The 21,312-nt window shown below is 49.7% G+C and overlaps 1 protein-coding gene across 1 annotated transcript in view; it reads left to right on the forward strand.

Annotated features, from left to right (window-relative positions):
• LOC119385643 (cholinesterase) overlaps positions 1-20,847 on the forward strand; it is a 41,583-nt gene extending 20,736 nt beyond the window's left edge. Inside the window, exons 2-3 of the mRNA XM_037653046.2 lie at positions 16,469-16,661; positions 20,325-20,847. Of these exons, the coding sequence (XP_037508974.2) occupies positions 16,469-16,661; positions 20,325-20,847 (716 nt within the window). The remainder of the gene's footprint in view (positions 1-16,468; positions 16,662-20,324) is intronic.
• Positions 20,848-21,312: the final 465 nt, after the last annotated feature.

The raw sequence follows: 21,312 nt of genomic DNA on the forward strand, positions 1-21,312 counted from the left end.
AGCCCACCTCAGGACTCTGTCCTGGAGAGTGGGATCGGAGCTGCGCAGGGCAGTCTCCCACAGTTCCTCACTACTAATTAATGGCTTGAGAGTGCGGGCGGGAGATTTCATGGGACACCGCCACATGATATGCGAGAGATGTGCTATCTGGACAGGGCAGAAGCGACATTTGGGTGACTGGTATGTGGCAGGAAAAAATAAGTGCAGAGTTCGCGGTGTAAGAAATGTGCGAGTTTGTAGTTGCCGCCACAATATTTCTATCTGGCGCGTGCTAGGCAGGGAAAGAGGTGGATATGTTAAGCGTTGGTGTCTGTAATGTGTGCAAATTTCGTGAAATGTGATCAGCGAGTCTTTATGGGTGTCTTGTGAGGAGTTATTGGGCCCTAGAGGTTGGCGCACATTTGCGGCCACTCGGTCTGTGAATCCTCGAGCAGCTGCATGAGCCATTTCGTTTCCTCGGGGTCCTTGATGTGCTGGAGTCCAGACTAGGGCGATGTTGTTTTGTGGTGGGTGAGCGACGAGTAAGGAATGTGCGGTATTGGTAATATAACCACTACTGAAGTTCCGGATAGCTGTCTTAGAGTCGCTAATTATGACATCGCAATCAGGTAGCCCCTGATGCGAGTGCGATGGCGGCTTCTTCCGCGTCGCCTGCCGAGGTGGTCTTGATTGACGCTGAACGAACAATGTTGCCCTGGTTGTCCACGACCGCTAGGACATAGCGGTGTTTAGTGGTGTAGGCGGCGGCGTCCACATAGTATACTCCTTCTGCTTGGCCGTAACTGCGTTCTAGCTTCTTGGCTCGAAGTTTCCGGCGTTCGATATGAAATTCGGGGTGCATGTTTCTCGGTAGTGGTGGGATGTTGTACTGATCGTGTATGTTCGGAGGAATTTGATGTCGTTTGTTCTCGTTGAATGGCGGAGCGTAGTGGAGCTGTCTGAGGATGTCACGGCCAGCTTCAGTGGTGGTAAGTCTGTGGTATTGGGATGATAAATGAGCCTCAGTACAAGTAATGCATCATGACACTAACGAGCGCCGACTGCGAGCATTTTGGTAGTCTCAGCACGGCGGAGGCTTGCGCTGCAATAGTGTAGAAAACTCTATGGTTGGTGAAATGCGGCGTACATGGAGATTCGACTCGCTGATGACGCAGTTACGTGATTCGCCTCTCGCATCAGCGTGTCACACTTCCTCGCCAGTATAGGGCCGATTCTAATTGGACCGACGGTGTTTATCCGCCGCTTACTGCTTCAAGTGCAGTAGAACCGACTAATAAAACGACTGCAATAAGCGCCGCAGAGAAGCAACGACGTCGACGGGCGAATGTCGTGCAAGTAGGTGCTTTGGTGTTGAGAGACACGCCAGCGGGCTAAACTCTGCCTCTCGAGTTCCTGAAGCGCTGTGTGGTAGTTTATCGATGAGCACAGGCGTAGGTTACCATACTACTAGGGAGCGCACACCTTGCCGTTTCTTTCCTGAAATTACGACGCTTTGAAAGATTACATGTGGAGTACCAGTGCTTATGATGTGCATGTTTGACGGCATCGTTGCGCGCGATTCACCATACGCTGTTCCCAGGTGTATGCTAACTGCTGCAGCTACCACAAAGGTTTAATTACATCCATAGAAGTTAGTTGTCAGTATGAAGATGTGCCACCAGACGTCAACATAGGTGCGTCCACATCTAGTGGTGTTATAGCTGCCAAACACCAACAGACATTGTACAAAATCTCGTATTTCAATGTACAATGAACATTCAACTACGTCTTTGAGGACACATTCCACTTTTGTGTTATACCTATTCTTATAGCGGAGGGATCAACCTTTTTTTGCATCACCCGTGTTGACGCCAACTCCACGAGTCGATGGTCAATTTTCGCGTTTGACTAGGCGTCTATGGCTTTCGCCTTTACGGGTTATACTCATACACAGTTTATACTGTTCCACCTTCCAAAGAGATGGCTGATATCGGCATCAACAAGCACGTAATCAACATGATACGCAATATGCACTCCTTCAAATCGTCGTGAAACGCGTTGAGAAACGCTACGCGCGTCGTGTATTCCCTCTAATCTGGCTGTTAATTCTGACAGGGCGAGCGGGGAACGCGGTGCGACAGCCACACGAGCGTCAGAGAGCTATTCTTCGATATGGATGGATGCTATGAGTGAGACTTGAGCTAAAGGCACCACCTCGCAATGTGTTAAAGCGTTGACGAAATTACACTTGAAAATCCCCAAATGGGACGGTCGTAGCAACGGCACGTTTTCTTTTCTTTTTTTCGAGCCTGGTTGCACACGTGACCACCCCGTTATAAAGGGGACGCTTATAGCATCTATCCATCCATCCAAGAGCACTGTGAGAGGAAAGGGTGGAAGATAAAAGGCGCGTTCATGTAGCCTCCGTTATGTGTTTGGCGGTAGCTCAGTCGGCTAAACGTTTGTCAGCCATCGTCGCGGACCGAGAGGTGATGGGTTCGACTCTTGTCAACGGAACTTTTTCTTATAGTTTGTGTCCTTTGCCATCTGATGGCTTTCATTTTGCTGAAGTATTTCCGTGACGGAAATACGTCATGAATGTCTTGAAGGACCCCGGCATAAAACACTTGTAGCGCTTATTCTGCTTAATCCAGCCCCAGTTCTGCGGGTAATGTTGCGCTAATGTCGTTCTTGTATAGTTCTTGGTGTAGTTTTAATTCCTGCGCTCAATGCGACTCCATGGACTACCGCAAAATCTGAGGAAGTGCATTCCACGAGCAACCCAGCAATTCCCTTGGCAAATTGCGCTCTTGCCGAGGCGGTGGCGCCCTCTCTTGCGGGGCGTTGGTATCGGCGGCATGTTTCTGAATCGTTTTTCACGATTTCAGATCAATTATTTCGATGAATTCTTCTTTATTTCTGTAGCTTATTTTATTTTAGACCTTATTAGTTTACCTTTCACTGGTCTTGAGCATTGTTAGCCTTGTTTTGGGCCTGCACTGACAACTGCGTGATCATGCGACACGAGAGAGTGGGTGGACGACAAGCCGGGCCCTAATGTGCTACGCACTTAAAATTAAGAGAGCTTGGCCTCTATTTATTTGTACGGAAAGTGGAATATAGTTGAAAAACACGACAGCTTAGCGGCTTTAAAATTATATATATTTTGACAAGTGCTGCGTATAACTGGTGGTAATGAATATTCAAGCGATTAACAAAATGTGATGCAAAGCCAAAGAAGACAATGTCCGGGGATGATGGAGACTTGGAGTCATGAGAAATCATCCATCAAGGAGTGTTCCTGGAGTGCAGTGTAAGAACGAGTGCCGCTATGACATGGAACCTATTGAGTGCATACGTTGAGTTTAAAAGCCTGGGCTTAAACCCATGGCAACACCAAAAAAGATTATTTAGTTGTATACCTTCACTTCTTCACACCGATGATCGTCTTACGTGACAAAGGGACCGTTTTCTCTTTGAGTCGACGTACAAATGCTTACGCATTTGAAAGCCTTCTCTAGGACAGGTTGTAAAGCCGACCTGGAGGTTTTTTACACGTCAGGAAAATTTATTACCTTGCAAACATTTAATGCCAAGCTCGCGCTTCAGTGGTCGGGAGACGCACCTTCTGTGGCGCTGTTCCACACGCTGACCAACGTTGGAAAAAAGATGAGAGATATCGCGTTGATAACTCCCGAAAGTAGCGTTTAAGGGAAGGCCGCAAGCTCCAATAAAAATCTATTTACGAATCACTTAGACAACTCCCAGGCAAGATCGCGCGTAGATTTTACAGAAAAGATATTTACTTCTAGTCCATGCGTTCCCAGGGCGCATACTCTGGGCGGCTCGAGTCCGTATCGGCTTTGACGTCTACAGGAATGGAGACAGGTAGGAAAGAAGGGCAAAGAGTGCGGCGGCGCTTGCCTCGACGTAGAGCGGTGGCGCTGCTGCAGTATGACGTAGAGCACTGCGCAACACCGCAGGTAGCGGGAATGCGCAGCGCACTCACACCGCAGGAACTAGCGCAAGAACGAGCGTAGAGGCGTGGACAGCAGCAACGCGAACACAGACAGCGAAAAATTGAAGAATGCGGACAATTTATTTCATGGGGTTTTACGTCCCAAAACGACCATATGATTATGGGGGACGCCGTAGTAGAGGGCTCCGGAAATTGCGACCACCTGGGGTTCATTAACGTGCACCTAAATGTAAGTACATGGGCCTCAAGCATTTTCACCTCCATCGAAAGTGCGGTCGCCGTGGCCGAGATTCGATCCCACGACCTTCGGGTCAGCAGTCGAGCACCATAACCACTAGACCTCCGTGGCGCGTAAGAAAGATCCCGCCGTCTGCAGTCGCTCACGCCGGAGGAACGAGCGGAGAGGCACCTACAGCAGAAGCGCGAATACAAAAGCGAATACAAACGTCATTTGAGGAGAGAACGCCAAGCTGTGCGCTCCCCAGTAATAGGGTAAACAACACCTGTGCTCACGCGTATTGGCCTCGAGGAGTTACGGAGTCGCCCTCTATCGGACGCGGCTCGATTGCGTGCTAGGCAGGATACCGCCGGCGCGCTCCCCATAGGTTTTGCTGTCGGCGCTCTACAAAAACACCTCGCGGAAGCCCTCCAGGGCATTTCTGTAAGTACTTTCGAAATGAACTGTGTTCTTTAATGTCAAAATAATCATTTTCGACGAACTGAAAGCACAAGATAGTCTACAGTCGCTGTCTCTTTGCAGAAAACCGAGCACCCGCTTCACGCTGTCACCGCGTTGCAGACCCCTGAACCGGCTTCTTGCGTGAAAGGTAGTTACTCGCTGAGTGCAAACTATGTGAAATATCTCGTTAGAGTAGACTGCCTGTATAACAAACGGAGCATAACAGAAAGAAGCCCCAAGCCAGCGATCGCACGGGTTCGCGACGACTGACGGTGCCTCGAATGAGCGTCTGCATGTATGTTCGTACTGATGGTTTCGCTTTTGCTACGAGCGCATTTTGGCACCGCGCTGTGAACTTTAGGCCGCAAAATATGAGAATTTTTGAGTAAACAAACAACTACTGTTGCGCGGACGCTATCAGAGCAGTTCAAAAACGATTTCCTTACAACTGCGGCTTCGGTGCGCATGGCAACTTTGTGATCTGCCGTCCCGGCGATTCAGTGTTTTAACGCGGTAGCGTTAGAGAGCTCGTGTCGCAGAAATTCCGCTGTCGGCGTCGGCACCGTTGGTTGTGAGCGAAAAATCATCCGTGAGCGAAAAATCGAGAAAGTAGCAAATAAAATAAACGATAAAATCTTCGGTCCCAATGAGGATCGAACCCGGGCCGTTCGCGTGGCAAGCAGGTGTCTTACCACAAAGCCACGATGTTGCTTGCAGTTACTTCGGACAAAAACACTACATAAATGTCATGTAGTGAAAGGAGTCTCGACGCATTTTGTTCGGCAGGTGTCACGACGAAAACGAGCCCATACGGTAGCGCATTCGCGAGGCCATCAAACTACCGTCGAAAAACGCCAGGATAGTGAGCCATCGCCGCTAAATACACACACGAACTTTCAAACAGCTCTAAAAATGGACAACTATGTCCATCTAGAGGAAAACACATCAGCAAACGCAGCAACGCTAGATAATGTGCGCCATCTGTGAGACATTGTGAGAAATATGTCTCACTTTTATGCATCCGAGAGGGCGCGGCGCGCGGCGTATATCTTGGAGGCCATGCGACTCTTGCTTTAGATCGAAGAGCCTGTAAAATTCGCGCGCGTGTGTGCGTGTGTGTGTGTAACAATACACATTAATAAGTATGCACTTAGTGGTTGAAGTGCGCACTAGGGGCCGGATTTCGCTATCGCGTTCAACTCTTAAAGGCGAAGCTTAAGGGTCCCCCAATTTTTTTTTTTTCTTTTTTGGTCTAAATTCGGGTACGTTTCAATGTCATTTGACAAGTTGTCTCGCACTGCGTATTGATCGGTCTTCTCAGCGGGCAAATGCCGCTGCTTATGTTTCTTTATTCCGCGCATTCGTTTCGTTTGGTGCTCACACAAAACGTGAGCAAATGCGATGCCTTTTTTTAATGCTCCTTAATTATCGTTCCGTTTGCATTCCAGTGAACTTGCCGCTCTCTGTCATCAACAAATTCATAGACCAAAGCTTCACCACTTCGAGATTGCTGGTGGAAGAAGAACCAGTCTACGAGACCGAGCATGTAGTAGCATGCGACGCCTAGGAAAAGAAAGAAAATACAGTAACGTTTGCGGACTTGTTCTGCAAACGTCGGCTGTGAACTAGGACCCACATGAACTTGAAATAGCGGTGAATAAAATAGAAGTTATTGCAGCAACCAACAGCCGCAAAACAGGATAGTAATTATTTGGCATGTACCCCAGCAATTTTGGCAGCAGTGTCGTGTCTAACGCCAACAGGGTGGCATCTTTCCCACGTAAATAAATGAGGCTCCAAGAAAATAGATGGGGTTGGCCGGTGGGCCGATCACGGAGGCAATGCAAAATTTATGTAGCTTATGAAGCAATGCATGCCTCATCAAATAGGAAGGTTGCCCGACGGCGGCGTCAACACGAGTGATGCAAAAAATAATCGTCACGTGATGGTGTCACCATATGACGTCATCATGACGTCACAGATCGCCAAAATATGTAGCGTCATTATGACGTCACATAATGTGACGTCACATAATGACGTATTCACACGTCATGGTCGCTTTGCATTGCCTCCGTGATCGGTCACGGAGGCCCTGCAAAACCGCGTTAGGCGCAGAACTACGCAGAACCCTTTTGGAGGGGGGCGCGGGAGAATCAGTACATCGACTGACAAGAAGAAGATGGCTTTCGCCTTCTAGTCATCTTTAACGAATGCATAAGGTACCCTGTGCGTTTTTTAATTTAACGTATCTAAACAATTACTTGCGCATCTGCAGCCGATTTTGTGGACGCTGAGAACGGGGCCGACGATCAAGAGGTCGCACTGGAGGGTTCCGAGATGGCATCGCACGTGGTAAAAGGTAGCGCTTTTACCATCCTGTGGCAGATAAGCATCATTTGCCGGCGGGAAGCGCGCGCGAGCCATCGTCTCAGTGCGCGCTGTCTGCTACTCACCGAACATCGCAGGCCCGAAGCAGTAACACGTCTTGGTCGCGGAAGTGCTTGTTGCACACAAGACTCGTAGCGGATGGCTACTTGCCGGTTCTAGCTTTACAACCCATGCTTCACGCTGTTTCTTGTCCCGCGGTTACCAGTGCAGGCTGACACTGGGCTCCTTTGCGTAAGCGCGGCACTGCGGCACCGAGCGGTAGAGCCCCATGTTCGTCGCCTTCGGAGGCAGCCACTCTATCACAATGGTTTCAATTGAGTAGAAAATGAGAGAAAACTTCCGAATTTGAACAGACAGCAGCGCATGTGGGACTTGAAACTCGTTTTCAAAGCACGCGGCAGTGCGCCACAAGCAGCCGACGCGGCCGCCGAGACCACGTGATCCTGCCAAGCACGTCACGCCGACGGTGGCGCCGGCGTTTCCAGTGGTGGGCCTCGAGGCCAATACCACACAGCGCATCTGGAACGTGAGAATCAGAGTTCGCAGCTTGAGCCGTGAACGCGGGAACGCGTTCCACTTCTCGCTGGTGCCTCTCTCTGCACCGAAGGCTGAAACTACCGAAGCGCTCCCTGTCGCCGCTCGTTAGTGTCATGGTGCAGTACTTGAAATTAAAAGGTCGCGCGAAAAAAAAAGGAGGCGTTCACACGGAAGACTACAGGGCACGTACAGGGAGAAGAGCAGTACTTCACCTATCCCAGACGGCGACACCGCCTCCCGCCAACCACTGTCACTGGGAAAGATATACGGCACGTTTGTGAAGCCCCATGCATGAGCGTCTGTAGCGCAGTGGGTATAGCGCCCTGCTACTATCGGCGCGGACAGAGAGGTCGTGGGCTCGACTCCCAGGTCATCCATATGAACGGAACTTCTGGTTTTTTTTCTTTGTTATCTGTTCGTGTGCATTTTACCGACGTGTCATCCTTGAGAGAAGTGATGTCAGCGAAGTCTTGGTGGACACCGGCATGAAACACTTTCTTGCTAAAAAGGTTTTCGTATCATACAGGTGAGGCATCCGGACTATTAGTTCACTGTAATCCGAACCGTATAACGACGTGGCATATTATACGCTTGAGGGATGTGCCCATGTCACTTGGGTGCCCGTAACATATACAGTTCGGCTGGAGCACATGTAAAAACTGTTTTAGAGCGCAGCTCTTAGGCGTCCGTTCCTGCGTTGAGCGGCGTCGCCGTCAGCGTAACCGATAGAGCAAACTAGGACGAAAGAGAGCGAACGTGGAGCGCAGCGCGCCGCTGTGCGAGTCTTTGCAATGCCTCGTACTTGCTCGCGCTTCTGGTGACAGCGCAACGCATGCCTCTCGCGCACGGGTCTGAGAAAGTGGGTTGACCTGCGAGGCTTGCAAGAAGAAGACGTGCGTTGGTCGAAGAGACACTTGGTGCGTGGAACGCTCTAGCAGCTCCTAGGTTTTGTATTTAGTTTTCCGGGCACAAATTGGACCATAATAAACAAGTTTTAGAGCGCAGCTCTTAGGCGCCTGTTCCTGCGTTGAGTGGCTTCGGCGTCGTCGTAACCAGCAGAGCGAACGAGGACGAGAGACAGCGAACGGTGAGCGCAGCGGATGATGAAAGACGGCGATAGCCAGGAGAGCGCGAGGAGCAGGGAACGACGGCGGCCACCCGCGGCGCCACAGCAGTACCCGCCGCCGTGCGGTCGCCGAGGGCGTCCACAGATACAATATATGGAAATAAAGCGCTGCATGAAGGCAGGGCAGTCCGCGGCGGCTGTTGTGGAACGCGCCCACGCGCTGCTTTCAGTGGCTTCCCAGTTAGCGAGGCAGTCAGGCCTCAACTTATCGCAAAATCAAAACACCTAAACAGCTGCGCTCAGAATTCGAATTAGGCAGTATCGTAATCGTCGGTGAATTTTTTATTTATTCTTTAATTCAGTCACTGTTATGGCTATCAGTACTTCTTTCGGTTTTTTAAACCTCCTTGGTTGATACTGTCCCTTGCCTGATGCGCGATTCGTAGCCGCTACGAACTTAAATGTATGAAATATTTAAACGGCACCGTCCAGGAATTTTCATTATCATGCAGTCGTTTGGTTTAAAGATAAAATGGAAGCGTTCTTTCCTTTTTTGCAGTACTTTTTTATTGTGCATGTCATGAGCAAGACTTTTGGATAGGCAGAAGAAATCCGCGACATAGCCAGATCGTGTCCAGTGACTTTCCGGGATGACTTCAGCTGGGCGTGCCCTCATTTATTCGGTGTATTTGGCTGCAGTTGATGGCTGCGACGTGTTAGGACGGCTCACTGCTCTCTCATTGTAGAGCTGGTATTTCCACGATATATATGTCGGTGTATATCCGGGAGAGCTCCACACAGCTGTCCCATAATAGAGTGTGCTCTGAATCGTTCATTTTTTCCGAACACCGTTATACAAAGCGTTTTAGGGGCGAAGCTCCTTAAGGCGGCACCCGTTCGTCCCTCGTAGTCGTCGTAGTATTCCGTAACATGTCTTACGCTTTGACCTCCAAGGTGGTGCCGGTGGGAGATTTCTCCTGTGCGTTGTTGAACAATAAAAAATTCGCAGCGTGCGCGTTAACTAAAAGCCGAATTCTTCTGTCTCTCATTCCCCATTAGCAGCCATTGGCATGTTCCAGTAGGAAACGTTAGTAGAAGTAGAAGTGTAAGTGTTAGCTAAAAGCCGACTTCTTCTGTCTCTCATTCCCATTAGCAGCCATTGTTTACCTCCAAGGTAGTGCCTGGTGAGATTTCTCTTGTGCGTAATTAAACAATAAAAATTTTGTTCAAAACGCCGTTGATTGATGAAATAAACCAACGAAAGACGCCAGATGGTTTGTAAAAGCAGAACGAAAGAACGCCAGATGTTTTTCTTAAAGTGTAGTAGTAGTAGTTGTATGTAGCCACCTCGCCCGATCGTCAACGGGCGAGGTGGACCGGCAACGGCGCGAGGACCCTGCCGTACGAGAGTTAAATCACACTAAAAGACATACTTTGCGGGCGATACACTCTAGTGCGCTTTCAACTTTTCGTCTTAATGTACATGATAAAGAAATTATTTCTACGAAAAACGCAAGGCACACCTTGAGCAATATATTTGGTTTTGGGACGCTAAATGGAACCATGAGGCGATGCGAAGCCGGAGCACTTGCACGATCGCGTTCCGTTGGTTTTCGTTGGGCATGCTACCGACCTCGCGTCGTGGAACGCGCGTCCTGTCTTCCCTCTAGCCTTGCCTTTAATTCGCACAGGGCGAGCGGAGAATGCGGTCGCTCTTGGCGCTCTTTCGCTCGGGAGCGGACTTCTTCCTTGCATTTCACCGATCACAAGTGATAATGAAGGGACCACGTAAACCAACAGTACAATAAAAGTTTGATGTTTAACATATACACGATGTTTCACACTCTTTATATTATGTACTGGGCGCATTTCACGGAAGAGTTTCACGGTTTACAGATGATTCCCTCCGTAGCTTCGCCCCACTCATCATCATTCACCCCGTGGATATGCTGTGATTTTTTTTAGGGGCGAAGCACCCCAAGGCCGAGGCTTGTCTGTCCATCTGTTTGGCGTCCGTGTAAGTTTAACAATAGACTAATATTATTCATAATTGTGACAGAGTAATATAAAACACCTGCAAGCACAAACCCTTTATACTAGTAGGCGACTTCAACGTACACATTATAGATCTTAGGACCTAGATTTGTCGCGGACTCTCACTGTCCGCTTTCACGGTATATAGAAAACTGTTATATGTGTGTATGTGAATAAAAAAATCACCGCATCTCCACTACTGTGAATCACGACGAGTGTCGAAGCACTGGGTTTCGTACCGGTATGTCACCGTACGTCCCCCTCGCGTTGCCACTGCAAATGTAAACTGAATGACATAAAGTATATATATATACAAATGTATTTACTTGGTTCCTCTTTAATGCTCTTCTATTTTAATCCTCTTGTTATAATTCGTATATCGTCTTGAGTTCTGGATTCCGTGTTTTCTTCATTATTACTCCTTTATGGTCTGTGAAATGGAGAGCCAATGGTTCTTCGAGTGGACCTAATCTAAAGTTGGCAAAGACGAGGTCCACGCATGTTCCTCGAGCGGTTGTTGGTTGTTTCCAGTCATATGAAATGCATCGTAGAGCGTAACGAGACATCATATACTGAGTGATGTGCCCATGTCACGCGGGCTACAAGAATCCGTCCAGGAAAAGACGGCGACGACGAAGCTACCAGCACGAGACGGTTGCGCGTGTTCTTGTTTTCGTCTGCGTAAAATGATTCCAGACGCAATATATATTATTGCGATAGCAATTATATGGGCGCTCTCGGCTGGTTTTTGCACTCGCCGTCATGTTCCGCAAATGTATATGTATGTATATATAAATAAAAGTCACAAAGAAAAATAAATTCGAAGAACAAATTTCCGAAGCGCGCCGCCGGGATTCGAACCTGCGACCCCTCGCTCCGCAGCGCGCAGCTTCAAACTCGGTCACGCGCCACCAGCTGTTCAGCATAACAACGCCGAGTTATTAGAGAGTTTGAGAATTGGGGACCCAAGACGCCGGGCCCCGAAGCTGCGTTGCGTTGGGTCAAGCGCACGGAGCGCCACGCGTGACGAAATTTAAAATCATGCGAGACGCGGGCCATACTGCGCCGTGGCCCGCACTGCGTCTGTGTCTTTTCGCTGGTGACACTAGACGCCTTGGGGGCCGACGCTAGATTTCGATTTTTGCGTCTTGGGTCAACGCGAGCGCAACAGCCCAAGAGTGGCTTGGGTTCTGCACATGCGCCCTGGTGGCTCGCAAGCTTCTTGGGTCCCCAAGCTCCTTGGGGCCCCAATTCTCAAACTTTCTATAAAGTAACAACGGCGCGCGTCGTGCGGCGATCGCAGCGGGTATATATCGGTGAGAAGACGCAACTTAAAGAGAAAAAAAACATGGTTGATCCCTCCATCATAGGAATCGGAATAACACGAAAGTAAAGCATGCCCTTACAGAAGTAACTGAATGTTTACTGTACATTGATATGACAGAGTTGACGCAATGTATATTGATGTCTGGCAGCTATAGCACCGTTTAACGTGGATGTGCCCACTTTGATGATTGGTGGTACATCTCCATCCCGATGACTGACGTTCCTGCTAAATGATTAAACAAACCCTTGTGGTAGCTGTAGTAGTTAACGGTGAAAGCGTAATCAGAGAACAAGTTGTGATAGCCAGAAGAGCGTTGCATATCGGACGCAGAACTTGGTCGCCATCATGCGGCATGTTAAAATGTGATTGAACAGCGCGGCCGGACCACTGGGCCGGACTCGAGGGAAACGCAAAGCGCGTCATGCCGCCCCGGTAGCCCTGCCGCGTTTTTTCTAGGGGCGAGCGCGTGAGCGGGGAACGCGGTGTTACAGCCAGGTGAGGCAGGCGCGCGTCGCAGAGCTTTGAGCGAGGACGATGCTTTTACGACGCTTGGCCAAGGTCGCCACCTCGCGGTGTGTTAAGGCATTGACAAAATTGAATTGAAAACGCGCCGAATGGGAGGCACGTGTAACACGTTGCACGTGCTAATCGCGGAGGACAGAGCAATGACGAATTACTTTACCACTCCCAGAGGGCAACACCACCCATATCTACCGGGAGAGTAGTAGATATAAAAGGCGCGTTTGTAAAGCTTCCAGAGTCTGTGATTGTGGCGCAGTGGATAGCGTGCCCGGCATCTGTTGTTGCGCACCCAGCGGTCGTGGGTTCGATGCCCGCTGACGGAACTGTTTTTCTTTGCCATCTCATCATGTATATTTTTTCGACTTCATTTCCGTGACGGAAATACGTCACTGAAATCTTGGTGGACCCTGGCATAAAACACTTCTGTGTTAAAATTAGGGGTGTGCGAATATTCGAAAGTTTCGAATATTCGTCGAATATTACATTCGAAATATTCGTATTCGATTCGAAAATCGTGTATTCGAAAAGTTTCGAATATTCGACCACATCGAATATTCGAAAAATTCGAATATGCGATTCGATTATCATGCATAAAATAACTCGTCTTCCACATTTCTGCTGCGTTCGTATAGCTAAAAACGTTGCCGAGAGGAGCGATAAACATCGTAAGTACACGGAGGCACGATATCTGCCTGCGACGAGCGCCCTAATACGTATGATTTATTGCTGGTGCATCTCCGACGTGCGGCGCTGTTGGCGATCATGTAACCGTACATTTTCAATATTATGCGGCCGTAACGTGCCGCACTACCACTCGTTCACTATGCGGAACCACTTCTGAAGGAAGACAGTGACCTATGTGACTGGTGGCGGACTGTAGGCACCTGCAGATACCCCAGTCTGGCAAAGCTTTGCCCCATGTACCTCCCTATATTAGCCACTTCTGTTCCAAGCCAGCGTGCCTTTTCAGTGGCAGGGGGGGGTTGTCTCTGTTAGAAGGGAGCGCCTGCTGCCTGATCATGTGGAGCAACTCATATTTCTTCATGATAACATCTAGTCATTACTTTCATTGTGCCGTGACATTTGCTTGTGTTGTGATGTGCATTGTGCTAGCCTGGACATTGTGTTCTGGAGATAGCAGTGTATGTTGTGTTGCCAATCAGGCTTTTAATGTTGTTTTTTTTTTCAAATAGCTACATGTTAAATAAAATATTGTTACTGAGGAGGCATTTTTCCTTTGATATTCGATATTCGATTCGATATTCGAAGGTGGATATTCGTATTCGATTCGTATTCGAAAAATTTGATATTCGCACACCCCTAGTTAAAATGCTTTCTGCACCGTTGCTATAGCAACCAACGTGGTCGGCGGCAACGCCGGCGTCCGCCGCATGTCTCGTATTTCGCTCGTGAAAAACGCGGTATGCGTTTCCAACTTTACTAGCTGACGTACCATGGCCGCGTTCGCTGACTAGGAAATTCAGATTTCCCGCGAAGGGCCAGTTGCTACGGGAACGCGTTTTTACGTTGAAGTTGCGTGAACCCGCCGATAGGTATCCGCTGCCGTCAGCGGACCGACGGGTGCTCAGCGTTGTTACTTTATCTGGTCGATGGCGTCTCGCGAGTGTCCTCACATAAGGAGTATATATCTTACACCGTGCCCGCGAGATTGCCCGCAGGGCGCGCTTTAACCCAACGCTCCTGCATTTTCCTTCAGTTTGAAAGCTGCCCTTGAAACGCGCACTAAAATGTGGCCCATTTCTGTACCCACTGACGATGTAGAACGCCGAGTAAACAATGCGTCGAATGCCGCCGCGCGGCAGGAGACGCGGAGGGGTCACTCCACGCGCCGCAGTAAGAGCGTTGGGTTGTAGCGCGCTTCTCAAACAGGAAGTAACAACCGTAACAGTTAGTTCGCGCTCGTCCTGTGTGTACCTGTGCGTTCTTTTCGAGTGTCATTCTTTGTGTTTGAGCAGTGCACTGCAAGTGTCGAGCTGTCACCGTTGTTAGTTCGCGGTCGTCGTGTGTGTGTTCTTTTCGTCAGTCCTTTGCGCTCGAGCGGCGCGTCGCAAGTATGGAGCTCCTTGCCGTTCTTCGTGTAACATTCTAATTTGTTGCTATTGCATTCATTCCTTCGCCGTTGCGGCGAAACCGTGACTTTTTTGTGGTCTCACAGAATCGACATCTGTCTGTCTGTTCCCACAAATTGGTGACTCGGACTTCGCCGGATCACTCTCGCTTCTTGATTTGCGCTCGCCTCACCCGCTTCGCTTCGCCGACAGCTGCCAAGAACTCGAGCACCGCAGCCGTCCCCGAAGCGGACAGTCATCGAAATCCCTGAGTGCTGGTCGTCGGACTCGAAACTTTGGTTCATCACCGCGGAGTCATTGTTCCGTCGAGGAGTCTTTCATGTTTTGCACTCGGTAGCTCACCCTGGCATTCGCGCCACACAGCGACTTATCACTTCACGTTATGTGTGGCCGAGCATTAACTTAGACGTCCGTCGTTGGTCACATGCTTGCCTCAGGTGCCAACAGTCTAAAGTGCATCGTCACACTGTCACTCCTCTTGGCACGTTCCCGTCCCCGTACGCTCGCTTCAGCCACCCACACGTCGACGTTGTTGGTCCACATTCTCCATGCGGGAACCATCGCCACCTATTAACCTGCATTGACAGATTCACAAGATGGCTTGAAGCGATGCCTCTTCAAAACATAACTGCGGAATCGACAGCCCGAGCGCTTGGCGCTCTGTGGATTAGCCGCTGCGGTATCCCTTCCACCATTACGACTGACGGTGGTCGCCAGTTCGACTCAACATTGTTCGCCAATCTATCTCGGCTCCTCGGTGTCAACCACATCAAGACTACCTCGTACCATCCCTTCGCCAATTGAACGCTTTCATCGCCAGCTGAAAGCGTCACTCATGGCTTCCACTTTTCCTTCATCATGGATGGAACGCCTTCCTTTCGTTATGATTGGCATCCGCACGTCTCATCGTAGCACCTCCTCCATAAGCGCCGCTGAGCTGACATTTGGCACCACTCTTCGAGTTCCTGGTGAATTCTTCAGTGACCCGCCGACGGGATCTTCAGACGTTTCTGATTATGCATACCATCTACGCAACGCTATGCGTACCGTGGTTCCGCCTCTGCAACGACGAACATCTCGTATTATATATGTCAGTCCCGACCTCCAACACTGCACGCACGTTTTTGTGCGACAGGATGCCGTGCGACCTCCTTTACAGCCCCAGTATGAGGGCGCGTTTAAGGTTGTCAACCGCACACCTAAACACTTCCGTCTGCTCATCAACGGCCGGGAAAGTGCTGTTTCCGTCGACCGTCTCAAGCCTGCGTACTTGGACACCGACACTTCAAGAAAGTCGCATCTTAAAACCACTCCGGACTGCCATACTCGCCGCGTGCATTTTGCGGCTCAACGGTCCGCCCCTGGCCACCTGCAACAAACCCGCGACTTCCTCACTAGAAGGGGGCCCTGTAGCGCACGAGCGCGGGCTACAAGAATCCGACCAAGAAAAGACGACGACGACGAAGCTACGTACCAGTGTTCTTCTTCGCGTCTGTGTAAAATGGTTCCAGACAAAATATATATTTTGTGGTCTCACAGCATCGACATCTGTCTGCCTGTTCCCACAGATAGATAGATAGATAGATAGATAGATAGATAGATAGATAGATAGATAGATAGATAGATAGATAGATAGATAGATAGATAGATAGATAGATAGATAGATAGATAGATAGATAGATAGATAGATAGATAGATAGATAGATAGATAGATAGATAGATAGATAGATAGATAGATAGATAGATAGATAGATAGATAGATAGATAGATAGATAGATAGATAGATAGATAGAATCCGTCTGCGCAGCCAAAACCAGCCGTTGCGGCAGCTGCCGAACCCGACCTGTGGTGGTGGTGTTGCATGGAGGCCGCTTCCAGTTTGGCGGCGGGGGTACGTACGCCTTCTACGGGGGCCGTCAAGCAGCTGCACTATGGGACGCCGTCGTGGTCGTGCCCGCGTACAGGGTGGGCGCCTTCGGTTTCCTCAACATGCTCGTGCACGAGGCGCCCGGCAACGTCGGCCTGCTCGACCAGGCGCTTGCCATCCGATGGGTGCACAGGTGCGCGCACTGTCGTACCTATAGTGTTCCTGCATAAACACGAGCACGACAGTGCCTTTGTGTGTCTTTTACGCATGACGCATATTTTCTCAAGAGCGACCAACGCCGGTCTCAAAATGAAGTTCTGTAGTTGATAAGGAACCATGTTGCTTCTAAACTACAAAGAAAACATGGGTGATTCCTCTGTCATAGGAATCGGTATAACACGAATGTGAAACGTGGCTTCACATACGTAGTTGAGAGGTTGTTGTGCTTTCTTTCGCCCCAAGGGCGAAGGAATGAATGCTATAGCAGCAAATTGTAATATCACGCAAAGAACGGCAAGCAGCCCGAAACTTGCAACGCGCTGTTCCAGCAGAAGAGACACACGGAACGAATATGCACAGAATGAGCGCGAACTAAGTGTCACAATTGTAACTTATTTCCGCGCTCCTTTCGCAAAAGCGGCCGCTGCAGTGAGCGAAGTGACCTTCGTGCTCACAACGCAAACTTGCGATGGGAGCACAAGACGTACAAACCACCGCCGTCACGAGATAAGCTCGCTCGCAAGAGTGACCACGCCCCGTAGAGGCGCGCGCTCATCGCAACGTGCGGGGCGACAACCTTTAAAGCGTCCTTCGAGCCCTTCGCGCGACCTCGCTAGTGATAACGAAAACACGCTGATGTACCACCGATCTCTGAGTACCGCCACCGGCAAATGGTCTATATAAATAGCTCGCGTAGAAGAACGTGCCGTCTGTTGCCGAATCTTTCGCGCCGCGCGCTGCGGGATGAGGGGCCGTAAGTTGGACTCCCGGTGACGGAACTTTTTCTTATAGGTTTTTCATTGTCATCTTTTAATCTGTATATTCTACAACGTCATATCCGTGACGGAAATACTTTAGTGTAGCCGTGGTAAAGCCCGGCATAAAACACTTTCGTGTTAAAATGGCATGACGTTCGCTTCTTGTGCAAGTGATCACATCTCTGTGGCAAAATTATTTACGTCATTCTTTCTTGTCGGTGAAATCTCACACCTTTATGTTTACCTTTACGTGACGTCCACGTTTTCGACGCAAGAACACCGGATTAGTCGAGTGAATCGGCCAGCCGAAAATTATTTTTTTCTACGCGTCTTCTGTCTGCGTACGCGATCCGTCAGAACCTAGCCATATGCAGTTTCGTCGTGAAAATAAAATTTTTTTCTCATAGTGCCCGTAACGATGACCTATGCCTCCCTAGTTAATTGTCCGTCATAATCGATAGCGTCGTCACTGAGTGAGAAGAAGCGCCACTGTATTCTGCTATCAAAGAAAGGTAGCGTTAAGGAAACCCATGCAGTCTGAATAAGTACATTCACTACAAGCCGTATAATATTGCCTTCGGACGTTACAACACAGCAGTCGACCAGGGGATACAACTATAAAGTAGACAGTAAGCCAATGTCTTCGCATATTCGACGTGGCAGACCTCCAGATTACGTTACTGCGTTTTAAGGTGAAAGCCTTAGGCCTGTGTTTCCAGGTCGTGCTCTGGGGTACAGAAAACATCATGGGAGCGCGTGATATAGCGCGTCCACTTCGTCTTGGCGGCGTTGGCGTGAGTGAAAAAAAAATTGTACTGGTTTAGCTCGGCTATGTCAGGATATGCGTCGTGTGAGGTAAGGTTCAGCTATTATTCTTAGCTCTCCTGGTTGTCTAGGATTAGCTTGATTATCACGCTTACTGCAGCTTCAATGACACACACACGGTATACGCATTATGCGACACATGTATATTTATTTTTTGCTCAACGTCATTTCTCTATTGCCACAAAAACGGCTCGGTGGTCATTGTAGTAACACGCTGCTGTCTCTATGGCCCCAACGCCCGGCACAGCGTGAGACTTGGCTACTGCGCAACGGAGGCGCACAGCTGGGCACGCACCGGCACCAGTGCGTCTGCCGCGGCTATGACGTCACTCCTCTGTAAAGTGCGAGACAGACGGTACGATTTTCCATGCGATGTGATGGCCGACGCGGCGGTGGGAGAGAGGGAATGGTGGCTGTCCGATGCTATGAAAGGTCACCATTCCGGTTCCCTACCGCCGTGTCGGACGTCGCATCGCATGGAAAATCGTACCGTCTGTCTCGCCCTTAATACGCAGACCCGCGCGGCGGCTCCGGCGCGGCAGCTGGGCACGCGCCGGCGCCAGTGCGTCTGCCGTGGCCATGACGTCACTCCCCTGGAATGCGCAGACCCACGAGGCCCGCGCGGCGGCAGCGGCGCCAGCTGTGCGCCGTGACGTCACTGCCCTTCGCGCATGCGCAACACGTCTCTCGAAAGTGCTCAACCTCGTCCAGTGTAGCTAACGCTACAAAAAAAAGAAAAAAAAAGCGCAGAAGTCACCTGAATAGGCCCTATAGTTGTGGGTGGCGAAGATAGAGAAAGTACTCGACAGCGGACGAGGCTAAAGCAGCTTTAAGAGCCGCTCGTCGCAATCGCCGTCGGCGGGAAGCCGCTAAGAATGAAGCTGCGGCAGCGGCACCGCGAGAGCAACATGCGGCTCTAATGCAACGCAGGCGTTCTGGGAATGCAGAGTTTGGGGTGAGTAAGGCCACCGCCGTCACTGTACATCATCGAGAAGTTCAACAGGAAATATTCAACAGTTTCCTCTAGCGTATATGCATTTGCACAAACGTACAGAGCACAAATCAGCCGTAACGGATAACGCCATGAAATTGCACAGAATCTCGCTAAACGAGAATTATTCAAGATGTGCGTGGCGTTATGTTCGTTCGTCGTGCTTCTGCTTTTGAGGTTGTTTTGCATCGTGTTGTGGGAACAGTGATGTTTGTGTACGAGTATGTCACCAATGACTCGGGGGCTTCGTTGGCGTACGTTTATTACCTAAGGAAGTGTACACAAGGATACAAATGTCATAATGCACATATGTAAATAGTCCCCCCCCCCCCGTTATCCTCTCTCGTTGTCTCTCCCTAACCTTTATCTCCGTCATGCACCGATCTATTACAATGTTTTCCTTCCCCCGCCCCTTTATTGCGTACAGTTCCTCAAATCAACAACCACTTACTACCTCGACTATACACGCAGAAACCAACATGTTACAACATCCGACCTGGTGCCTGTAGGCATCAGCGCGAGTATGCCGTGTTTGTTTATTATTATTTTTTGTATCCTTGTGTTATTACACATATCCGTGGTAGGTCGTATACGTCCGCAATCGGACGATTGCTCGAGGATACAAGTTACCGCCGAGTGAAATCTCGCGTCCGCGTGTACACTTCGCTACTTTTGATAATGTGTCATGCGACAACATTTAATTGATACCGTAACTTTACACCACAACGGGAACAAGTAAAGAATCAAGGAGCAGGACAATTTCACTGACACCACTCCAGATGAAAGGAAGTGCTCAATCGGTGCAGTTGAGAAGGAATCTGGAACAAACAAAGCACGTTTTATAATCTCTTTACGTTATTGAAATTCTATACGGAAAAATGCTTATTCAAAAGCATCGCGCTCCGTCCATTGCAGTCGCGGGTTTTCAAGAAGCTGTGTTGCAGGGTCCCTCGGGCTGTCACTTCAGACTTCTAGTGTAATTTACAAGACTCTAGCAGCTTGAATAGTGAAATTGCACCTGAGGCTTGTCATAGCCCTCACCACCACCGCACAAACATTTCAGGTACATCCAACATTTCGGTGGCGACAACCAACGCATCACATTGCTGGGCCAGGACGCTGGCGCCACATCCATCGGCTACCACCTGGCACGCAACGACACGCCGCCTATACAACGCGCCATACTAATGAGCGGCTCGCCTTTCGTGCCGCAGCCCGACAATACGGGTCAGCGTGCCCTGCTGAACGGCAACGCACTGGCCGACGTGCTCGGCTGCGGCAGCAGGCGAAGCTTGCAGGACGCCTCGGAGCGACGACGGGTCGTGGAGTGCCTCAGGAAGCGCAGCGCATACGCCACGGTGTTGGCCGCCGACGAGTTGGCCACCAGCAGCGACACTGTCGTGTTTGGTCCCAGCAAGAACCGCGACTTTCCGTGGAAGTTAGCGAGCGCCGTCCTCTCCGAGACGATGCTCAAGCGCGTCGACTTCCTAGTGGGCGTCTCCAAGGACGAAGGCACGTCGCACGTATCCGAATTGATGCAGGCGTTCGGCTTATCTGCCGACCAAACCCTGACACCAAGAAGGTAACGTACTCTTGCGCTAGACTTGCGGGGCCACGGGCAAATCCGCATTTGCACTTCAAATAATTCAGTTATGTGATTAGCCGTCCTCCTACCAACGCCTAAGCGCACAGCGTAGTGATGCTGTTGGGTGTCTTCTACTGTTTCGCGCGAGGAGGACACTTGAGATATATCGAAGCAGACGGAACGTCTTCGGTGCTCTTCATTCTTTAGACGAATGCCTTGTGCACCTAGATGCTCTGTACCAATGTTATTATGCAATATATCAACTATATGCTCTATATCTGTATTGTTACGATTTGTGTTTTATATCTGCAGTGATGCTTCATTTGCACATGCCTTCACTTATGCACGTACTGCTCTGTTGTAATAAACCCACTCCTGTAACAGCCCCAAGAGGCTTTACAGTATTCATAGATAAATAATAAGTACATAAATTAAATAAATAAATAAATAAATGTTCATATTAGCA

The sequence above is a fragment of the Rhipicephalus sanguineus genome, chromosome 3 (assembly GCF_013339695.2).
Source record: "Rhipicephalus sanguineus isolate Rsan-2018 chromosome 3, BIME_Rsan_1.4, whole genome shotgun sequence".
Classification (NCBI taxonomy): Eukaryota; Metazoa; Arthropoda; class Arachnida; order Ixodida; family Ixodidae; genus Rhipicephalus; species Rhipicephalus sanguineus.